General features: G+C 39.2%; 1 protein-coding gene across 1 annotated transcript in view; it reads right to left on the reverse strand.

Moving 5' to 3' along the window:
* Positions 1–2,569, reverse strand: part of LOC128250364 (myoneurin-like) — a 44,562-nt gene extending 41,993 nt beyond the window's left edge. Inside the window, exon 1 of the mRNA XM_052975225.1 lies at positions 2,298–2,569. Within this exon, the coding sequence (XP_052831185.1) occupies positions 2,298–2,346 (49 nt within the window). The 5' untranslated portion in view covers positions 2,347–2,569. The remainder of the gene's footprint in view (positions 1–2,297) is intronic.
* Between the last annotated feature and the right edge of the window lie 8,740 nt (positions 2,570–11,309).

Raw genomic sequence — 11,309 nt, forward strand, 5'->3', positions numbered from 1 at the left:
AGAGAGAGGGGGAGAGAGAGAGAGTGCGTGCGTGTGTGGCCTGTATAAAATGCTAAAGTACATCTGTGTCTCACAGCACCAGTTAGCTGCACTGACGATTTCACACACACACACACACACACACCACCGAGTTGTCTTATGGATACTAACACATCAAGCAGCAGCAGCAGGTTTTTGTTGTTGTTGTGTTTCTTGCACTTTACTGCTAGCTGCCTTATACAACATGTATTACACACACGCAATGACATACATTCGTGTTAAGAAACACTCCTACTCCCCTTCTTCCTCTCATATTTTCCAACATAAGAATGTGTGTGCATATCTCCAACAAACATATTCTTTTGTTTTACACACACACATATATTAACCACTCCATATATATAAATGTTCTATCTATCTATCTATCTATCTATCTATCTATCTATCTGTCTGTCTATCTATCTGTCTGTCTATCTATCTGTCTGTCTATCTGTCTGTCTAATCTGTTTGGATGCATTTGTACCCCCCCTCACACACGTGTGTTGCGTTAAGACAAAAACGTAGTCATTTTTTTTTTTCATAAATATTTTCCTGTTATCCAAATTCTTTATACACCCATCCATCCATACATACATACATACAGATACACGTATATACACATACACAAATACAGTTGTTGACATACATTTTGATAGGGAGATATACATAATTTTAAATATGCACATATACACACGCGAATTCAAAATAAAACGATGGTGTGCGTGTGAGTGTGTGTGTGTGTGTGTGTGTGTGTGTGTGTGAAAAGTGCGCGAAAATTAGGTCAGTATGGCTGCTGCGAAGTAGGATAGTCATCTGGCCTTCCTGTACCTCTTCCCCTTGTGACACAGTAATGAGGGAAGCAGGAGGGAGAGGGGGTGAAATAGAAAGTTATGAATAGCAGAAGGAGTTTCATATGTGTGATAGAGACAGAGTATGTGTATGTTGGTGACAGTGGGTGAAAGGGGGAGGGAGACGGAGAAGAGCAAAGGGAAGGAGGGGGGGGGGAAGAGGTAAAAATCAAAGGAAACTAAATAACTGAATTGTTAGGTTGGTGTGAGGAGAGTTAAATATAGTTGTGGCAGTTGTTGTTGGTGTTTATTTCTGAACTGAAGCATCATTTGGTGGACGATGCTGAAGCGAGAAGTTTAGTGGACAAAAAATTGTTTAACGACCACCATGTAAATAATGAGCTAGAAATAGCAGCCATTCGCTCTGAAACCGCTAATCGTCTCCCAAAAGAAAGGACCCATGGGAAATTACAGACCTAGATACTGCGTCGGAATGGAGCAGTGGTTCCTAACCTGTGGTCCGCAAAGGTAGTACTAGGGATCCATGAACTAAACTATATACACATATACATAAGGATAAGAGGTCCGCGAGGAAAACTCACTTAAATAAAAGAGGTTCTTGATAGTGAAAAGGTTGGGAACCACTGGAATAAAGGATGAGATGGTTATGGCAGGAACGCTTTGATAAGAAATGATCTGTGGTTACACGTTTTTTTTCTCTCTCTCACTTTCATATATATATATATATATATATATATATATATAATACACGCACACATATATGTACACACACACACACATATACATATGTGCGTGTGTGTGGTTAACTTCTTGTGGTAAACACATTGCTAAATGATTCCAGGTTGCAGTTTCCCTATCAGTGCTGGATTCTATTTCACTTTTCAAAGACGTACTTTAGATCAATATGAAACTGGTTAAGGGGTTTACAGTCAAAAACTTGAAGATCGCATATAGGTGTAGTATTTGCTTAAATTTTTAGCGTCAAAAAACTTAAGGACTGACTCTGTAGTTGATTGTATGTTCTGAATTGAGTTTCGTGACGAAAACTTAGAAGCTCATCTTCCAGAGAATATTTTGCTCAGGTTTGGAGAGAAAAACTTAAGGAACAGATCACAATTGGCAGAAAAGTTAAGGATCAACCCTGAAACCTAAACGAACAGCTTTATTTTCTTTCTTACTTTCTTTCTCTCTTTCTTTCTTTCTTTTTCTTTCTTTCTTTCTTTCTCTCTCTCTTTTCTTTTCTTTTTCTTTCTTCTTACTTTGAAGAGACCAAATTAGTGGGCGGCTATCGCAATAAATAACAACGGTACATGGTCAAGGGAACAGAAGGAAGCGCACGCGCGCACTAAACAAGGGTTTGCAAAGTTCCGTAGAAGTTCATGTTTGAAGTGAAATTTAAAGGCGAAGAGAAATAAACCGAGATGAAACAAATAGTAAATCGAAGAGTAACAGCAAAAATGTTTTACCTACCTTCACTCGCCATTGCGGACCGAACGGGGGAACACCCCGTCGTCGCCATCGATTGGTTGTGTGTCAATCACGTGCCCGATGATATTGTGGGAATTCCGTGCATTTGTTCGAATCGAATTTACAGCGGGTTGTTTTTGGTGCTGGTTAAAGCCATCTGAAAGTTGTGAGTGTGTGGAGAATGGAGTTGAAAGAAAGAAGGAGAGAGAGAGAGAGAAGTTGAAGTAGAGAGAATGAGAAGGAGGGAGAGAAACGAAACAAAAAAAAAAGGCACAGTGGGAACGAGAGGGGTGGACAAAAGACAGGAGAGAGAGAGAGAGAGTAAGCGATAGAGAGAAAGAGAAAGTAAAAGAGCTATAAGCAACAGTAGTTGGTGTTGTGGATTAGGCACTAGTAACCTCTTACGCTGCTTACTGCTGCTTAGTTAAAGCTGTCGAGTGCCGCCACTGGTATATATTTGTGTGTGTGTGTGTGATAAAGAGTACTTTTACAGCTGACTGCCGATTATGTGTTCACTATTTCTGAAAGGCACTTGTACTTAACGGATTGCCAAGCGCTTGTTCTCCATACGCACAACTGTGCAAGCACTCCTCCCCCTTCTGCCTTCTCCTCCTCCTCCTCCTCCTACTCTTTGCTTTCTTCAAATCTATTTAACATATCTCTTCAGATCACAGCTTAAGTCAGCTGGCTTTGTTTTTCTTCTTTTGACTCGGTGTTTGATCCTCGCTGTTTGCATTTTACTTAGAAATGGTTAAACGTCTAAGAAAAGGTCGAAATTCGTTAAAATCTTCATCGTGAAGTTTTTATGAAAACCTTCTTCATATTTAGAATGTTTTACTGGAATATGAAATCGATCCAAGGACTTGATCGGTTCTTAATTTCATCAATCTCCAAATGATTAGATAAGGTTAGGTTTACCTCATTGACATTTGATCGGAACGTAAAAGCGTTCCAGATATGGCCATCCGTCAATCTTTTTTATTTAATTTACGCATAGGCGCAGGTGTGACTGTGGTAAGATGTTTGCTTCTCAACTACATGGTTTCGAGTTCAGTCCCACTGCGAGGCACCTTGAGCAAGTGTTTTCTCCTATAACCACGGGCTGACCAAAACTTTATGAGTAGATTTGGTAGACGAATACTGAAAGAAGGCCATCGGACACGCACGCACGCACGTGCGCACACACACACGCACACGCACACTACAGACTCAATCATAGACCAACTTCCAGCCATTTTCTTTCTTTCTTTCTTTCTCACACCCATCCCTTCCACTACACCACCATCACTACTTCTATTTAATACCTTCTCAGGGGTAATAATCGTAAGACCGTTCATGAGTGTGTGTCTCTATCTATCTATCTATCTATCTATCTATCTATCTATCTATCTATCTATCTATCTATCTATCTATCTGTCTATCTATCTATCCATCCATCTATCTATCTATCTATCTATCTATCTATCTATCTATCTATCTATCTATCTATCTATCTATCTATCTATCATACATACATACAATATCCGATGGGTTAAGGTTCACTGCAACTATGTCGGACGTGTTCTTTATTGATGAGCAAAAGGGGTTTTCTTCAGGTAAATGAAGTATAGAGTTTAACGCTTAAGAATTTCTCACTGTATGTGTGTGTGTGAGTATGTGCGTGTGAGTGTGTGTGTGTGTGTGCATCATATCAAATGTCCACTTGCATTGACCAAGGCAGCTCATTGCCTTGCAGTGTCCCGATTATATCTTTCTACACAGCCTCTCCCCTTCTCCGTGCATTGCTTAATGTTAGAAATGTGTGGAGCTCCTTGACTAGAATAGATGAGCAAGATCCACAAGATGTGAACGGATGCTGTGTAAAACCGAAACACAAATCCTGCTAAAGTTTTACCACTTTTCTATCGTCTTCTTTTCTTTTCTTTCCTGTTTTTTTTTTGTTTTTTTTTCTGTGATTTGATTCCATCCCCAGAACTTCGATCAGAACTTCGTCTGGATTGTTCTCTGATGTTTTATACAAGTGTTTTCTTGTATATTTCTTGGGCCTTTCTAATGACTGTCAGATCATTTGGGGAGGAGATGACTTATCCCTTCGAAATAGACACAGTTTCACAGGGGACAGACCACTCTTTCGAGAGAAGTTATCTTCCTCACGAAAGACAAGCAAACTCCCTTACAGTCCAGTAAACGTACACTTGCCCCCCCCCCAACAATTTCAACAAAAAACGAAACCAGTGTTATTTGTCTTGGATAAAAGTTTCTTATAACATACTAAAAGTCCCAAAGAATCGTCGCAGTGGAAAAAGCATCACTATTCTGCCAATTCTTTTTTAACTTGGCGCAACTACAAATTGTCGTAACTTCTTAAACTAATCAAGATAATCTAAAACAAGGAACCCATTTACCTATGTTTTCATGGTTAATCTTTCAAATAAAAAAAATGAGTTACTCGCCTCCTATAAACTTAAAAATGGCTCCCCCTCCACTTCCGCACGCACATATATGCCTACAATAAAATTGTTTACCATAGGGTAAAATAAACTCCTAATCGCAAGCGCTTTCGTTTATATTGACATCATCAGGGGACAAGAAAGAAAGCAAATAAAGTACATAGTTAGACACAAATATATGGTGTATAGTAAAAGCTTACAGTCCACAATGTTCAGTTACCTTTTTAGTCATCACTGTGCCAGCCATCTCTGCACTCTGAACAAGCAGGTGAGCATGGAAGCCCAAAACGCAGCGTCCCACAACCTGACTTGCAGGCGCACAGCACGAGAATCAACAACGACCGTGGTGCAGGGCCACATTCAGAGATGACTGGTTTAAATGTTCCATCTGAGAGCTTCCATCTCCAGTCTTTAGCATTCAGTGTGTTCCCTTATCACTCTTGGATTTGCAGGCTATGGTACTTCGTAGCTGCTGATGTTGGTCGTAATAGATTAGGAAGAACTGCCTTATTTCTCGTGGTGACAAGGGCTTGGAATCGGCGGGAGTCACTGGGATTCTACTTATAGACAATGGCCATTGCCTCCTCACCTGCCACAATGACGTCGTCCTTTGTTACGCCTGAACGCCTCCGTCTTTTCCTGAAATGCCTCGCTGTCTTAAATAAGTTTGAAACTTGCCGCCTTCCCGATTCCAAAAGTCCTGGATGTGGTACTACAACTCAAGAAAGCATGCACAAAGAAAATATGCCTGCGAACCTGGACCCCCAAGTTTATGCTTGATCGAACTAATACCCATGCACCTGACTTCTGCTTCTTTCTTTGATTCAGGTCAGAAGTGAATGTCATGTTTGTTTTTTTCCTACAAGGTGGATGAGAACAAGTAGATCTGTGTCGTCTCCGACTAACACAGTTTCTCTGTCCTCAGAGATTCTCACTCTAGTTTGGATAACAAGAGTATCTGCATCCCCTCTGCAACGGGTAACTCTACAACCTTCTTTGGCCAGAGCATCTCCCAAACGTTCAAGAAAGCATTGCTCGTTTTCTCGGTTTGAGAGGAATTTCATCTTTTGTTTTCAACTAGAACTTCGTGGACAGATGGAATGTTCTCTTCCTACCCTTACACTCCACTCAGTTCTGATGTGTATTGTCTTGGTCAATATCTTAAACTCTGTTTTACCATAGTTACGAACTAAAAAATATCGACAACTTTTCTTTTGTCAGCGTCCTTGCCTTGCAGTGTTACCACCGTTTGACTCACAGCCCTGGGAATTCTCCCGTATTGCGGCCAGTCAGAGCAAATATCTGACAAAAGAACATTAATCAAGTCTGATATGAATTCGTCGAATGTGCTGATCAACCAAACTGTGCGATTTGCACCTCGTGTAACCGCTCATCGTCTCCCTCTACGTCTCCTTTCTGAGAGCCGCAATGGACTGTCGAGGTAGGCACTAAAAGCTCACTATCGTTTCCAACTCATCATTTGTCCTAAACAGCCGCACGTATTTATTTAGAGCCGAGTGGTACGCACCTGTCCCGATCCATCAAAAGCCTAATTGTGACTTTTCATGCCGAAACTCCGCTCTCGGACCCATCAGATAACTTATTGCTGTTGTGTTAGTTCGGGTTTTTGTTGTTGTTATTTGACTTTCTTTTTGTCACCAAGACAACATCATTATGCATTTCAATTGTGACCTTAAGAACGCTCGGCTTCATCAAAGGGAGTTCATCCCTTTCTCTGCTTCGAATATTATTTTAGGTTTGAGGCGAGGTGGCAAATCGTTACCGCGCCGGAAAAAAGAAATGCTTAGCGGCATTAATTCCGACTTAAAGTTATGAGTTCAAATACTGCCGAGGTCGACTTTGTCTTTCATCCTTTCTGGGTCGATAAAATAAGTACCAGTTGAATATTACGGTCAACATAATCGATTTACCTCCTCCCCGAAATTGCTTGGCTTTGTACCAAAAACTGAAACCATTATTATTGTAGGATGGCTCAGCATCACCATTTCTTACTCCCCACCAAAGATTTCCAAAAGAAACTTCAATACGCTCAGTATAACCAATGAAAAGTCTTTGCATGGAAACAACTTGACTCAGACAAAGCAGACACACAAAGAAAAAAAAAGTTGGAGGCAAGCACTCAGTTGACGAGAGAACGGAAAATTCAAGTAAATACTTACTGAGCCCAGAAGGAGATTGTTCAGCCGTGTACTTTTTATTAATGTTTATTTTGCACTTTTGAGGCGCTCTTAGGCCCTAACCCTGTCTATCAATTGCTAATCGTACTGTTGTATCCTTGTGTACTGGTGTGTGTTAATTTTCCTCCATATCTAGTTTCCGTCTGATTCAGTTCCAAATGTCTTTATACTGTTGTTTTCAATTAGCATCAAGTCAACACTGACTGAGCCACTGTATCTAATAAATGTAATACAACCTTGAACATTCCTTTGTTGTTTAGCCGAGGTTCTATTTTCTAACTTGTCCAAGACATAGATGGTAGGATGTGGTGTTTATTTCATTTGATTGCTGTTTCTAGCAGCAAAATTTCATTCAAATCATGGCGGTCATTTTAATAAAGAAGGCTCCATTGATAACATCGGCAATGTGACTAGTGATTTGTTGGGAGAAGGAACAAGTTGGGATACCATCAATTGTGGATTTGCTCCGCCAGGGTTGTCGTGGGTCTAAACTAGAACCCATATAGCTGGGTTTATTAGGTGACACATGGGGCTGAAGGCGAAGTTCGGCTTATGATCATCGATGGTAATAAATGCATTCCTCTTAGCTAGGGAATACACCCTGTTAGCTATATCAAGTGCCGCCTGATTAACCCCGGCTAAATCGGAAATCAGGTTGGTGAGCAATCATATCTTGAAGATTAACGACTTTCTGAATGCATTCTTTCTCTTCTTGTAGCATAACACTCTTAAGTAATTTCAATGTTTAAGGCGAACTAGGGAAGGTTCACCCAGTTCGAAATAGGAGACTTTTTATCTTTATAAAAAGGGTTACTAAAAAGGGCGCTTGTTTTCGCTAAAGAGTTTTCTGGCGCTAGTGACAGGGGTATAGAAGTAATTATGTACGCCAGGAAAACCCCACTGTTCAACAAATGCTCGGCCTTGGTCTAACAACCTGACACAGAAGGATTTTTCGAAGTAGCGACGGGAATATACGACAGTGCCGATATCTGCGACTTCATAGGATTGAACACTTAAATAAGAGGTTCCTGTCAGTCCATTTTAATCTGTACAGAGATAATGTTTTAACTATCTCTAGAGGCGCAAATGGGGACACATTGGATAAGCTTAAGGAGGACCTGATTCATACACTTAACTCACTTGATCTTTAGATTACAATTGAAACCAGTCTTATCGTAGTTAACTTTTTAGATGTTACGCTCGTTTTGGGTACCGGCTCATTCAGGCCGGACCGCAAACCTAATGAAGGGCTGCCGTATATTAACATGGCCTTCTGCCACATACCTGTTGTGTTTAAGAACCTGGTGAAGGGTGTCAAGAAGAAGATTTCTAGTCTGTCCATGAATAAAGACATTTTTGAAGCTGCGGCCCTCTGTAACAACGAAATCTGGTAGTTAGCTGGTTTAAGGACTGCGTCATCTATATATTGTCGTAAGGTCCTTTGGTTTGTCCCACCTTTCTCACTCAACGTCAAAATCTGCGTTAGGAAGAGCCCTCCTTAGATAAGTAGATAAACATTCCACGCAGTCTCATAGTTATCGAAGATTATTCAAAAGACATAACTTAAGGATCTCGTTTAAGTGTGTGTCTAGTGTAAAAAAAGATATTAGCAAACACCTTAAAAACCTGCAAAGAGGCAAGATGCACATGTTTGCAGTGAATACCCAGTAGATAATCGATGCAACTCACAGGCCGTGGTTTATGAAGCAGAAGTGGTGTCCAACAGTAACAGCAAACATTGCTTGGCTGAGAGGACAATGATCCTAAAAAATTGTAGGATCCGGCGCCTTATTGAATACAAAAAGTGAGATATTTAGTCACTGCCCTCATGATCGAAAATTCGTTTTGGAAACGTGATCTTCGTTTGAAGACTAGTGAACGAAAAAAAAAACGTACACAAACTGATCCATTTCAAACACAGCTGAAATCGTTTTTAGAGTAGGTAACTCTGTCACTCTTAGAATATTTTGTTTTGATTGAGGGATGTTTTTCACCACTAAACTGAAAAAGACTGCAATTTTATATTCATGAGTAAAGGGACTGTGTTTCTGGCTAGCAGGTCTGATGAATCGTCCATATTGTCTTGTGCAATTGTTTATGTGAAACGAATGATAGCTCTCTAATCGACCATAAACAAATATATACTACACAACTACATAAGAATATGACTGCTCAAAACATTTTTTACTCTGTGCTTTTTTTTGGATGTATGGACGACTGACCAATACATACATACATGCGTCCGTATGTATGTATGTATGTATAAGAATTCATAAATTAGATCTTCCTCGGTTTAGTGGACAAACCCCTTCTTCGAACGAATAGTTTCCGTAAAATTCTTAATAGATACACTATAAGAGTTTCTTTTTTGCTGTGCACTAAGTGTAAAGAAAATACTGTTAGGTAGGCCCACCTATTACAGAGTCAAGAGGGGCATACTTACACGCATACATACATACATACACACACACACACACACACACACACACACACATACATACATACATACATACATACGCACATCAGACCTGATATAAGGATTTGGGATAGATATACCCAAATACCAATCTTGAGAAATTAGATTTCTCAGAAGCAGAAAGCTGATTTGAAGACTACAAATCCAATCCATCACAGGAACTGTAAGAATCTGTGAAACTTTCCAGAAATTTATCATTTAAGTATAAACGAGCATGTCTAGATATGCGACTATATACATGAGAATACATATATAGTGCAAAGCATAGAAATCTGCACATATACATACAAACAAAAATACCCTGTTGTTGATGTTGAAATTCCAATGAAGAAACCTTGGATCTAGGTTAGAAACCGGCTCTTTCTCTATTGGCAAGAAATCTTAAAATGAAACTGATTACATACATACATACATACACACATACATACATACATGCATACAATATAAACAAATGATCTATACAAATCTGCATATCTCTATGCATTTCATCCTACTTCTGATATAAAAGAGGATTGAAAAGATGTGAGCGGTCCGTGTAACTCGAACCCAAGCCTCATTGTTTACGTGTCTTTAATGACAGCGTCTTAATTTTTATTGTCCGTATTTCTTCAGAAACAAGGGAAGTAATTAAGACTTCTTTGTGGAAGTCACTAATAAGTCAATCCTTGTTATCTCCCTTACATTTTCTCTTCTTAACACTCAGACCCCTTTCAAACTGAACTCAGCCACCCCACCCTCTCTATGTGAAAAAAAAAAAAAATGCAGTCTTCATATCTTTTGTCATTTATCTTTTACCTGTATTAGTCATTGGACTACTGCCATGCTGGAGCACGCTTTGTAGAATTTTTAGTCGATTGGATCAACCCCAGGGCTTAAATTTTAAGCCTGACACTATTCTATCAGATTCTTATGACAGACCGTTGTCAAGCGACGGTGAGACACATACATACATACATGATGTTGTAGCTAGGACACTCTATAATGAAATCCATCACAAGGATAACCCCGAGGACAAAGAAATAAAAATAACAGTATGATAGAAGCCATAGCCACTCATAATAAAAAGGAATACTGGTGGATTGTCCCAGTGATAACCTCAATGAAATATAGGTACAACAGATCTGATCTAATGATTTGGGACAGAGAAGAGAATTTGTGTACAGTTGTGGGAATTAGCTGTGCAGCAGATGTTAATATAAAGCTGAAGAGCAGTGTAAAAGAGAATACCAACGCTGAACTATTGAGAAATCTGCAGTTACTCTATCCAGATTATAAGTTCAGGTTTGTACCTGTAATTATCGGGGCTCTGGGATACATAACACACTGCCAAAATACCAATCTTGAGAAATTAGGCTTCTCAAAAGAAGAAAGCTGATTCGAAGGCTACAGATTCAATCCATCACTGGAACTGTAAGAATCTGTAAAACTTTCCAGATGTTTACCATTTAAGTATATTGGAGCATATCTAGATATTCAATTATATGCATGAAAATACATGCATAAAACAAAACATACAGATCTGCACATATACATACATACATACATACAAACAAAAATACCCTGTTATTGATGTTGAAATTCCAATGAAGGAGTCTTAGATCTGGGTTAGAAACCGGTTCTTTCTCTATTGGAAAGAAATCTTGAAATAAAACTGAATTATGACATATATATATATATACATACATATATATATATATATTATATATATATATATATATATACATTATAAACAAATGTGATCTTGACATTTATAGGAGATGCATTGCATGGGGACCTATTCTTGGGTGAATTGTAAACATAACACTGAAATCATTTGGGTAATATTGGTGGAATATTTTCACACACGGTGCAAATAATGTATCGCTCACAGCGGCGTTGCAGAAAATAGAGT

The sequence above is a fragment of the Octopus bimaculoides genome, chromosome 20 (assembly GCF_001194135.2).
Source record: "Octopus bimaculoides isolate UCB-OBI-ISO-001 chromosome 20, ASM119413v2, whole genome shotgun sequence".
Taxonomy (NCBI): Eukaryota; Metazoa; Mollusca; class Cephalopoda; order Octopoda; family Octopodidae; genus Octopus; species Octopus bimaculoides.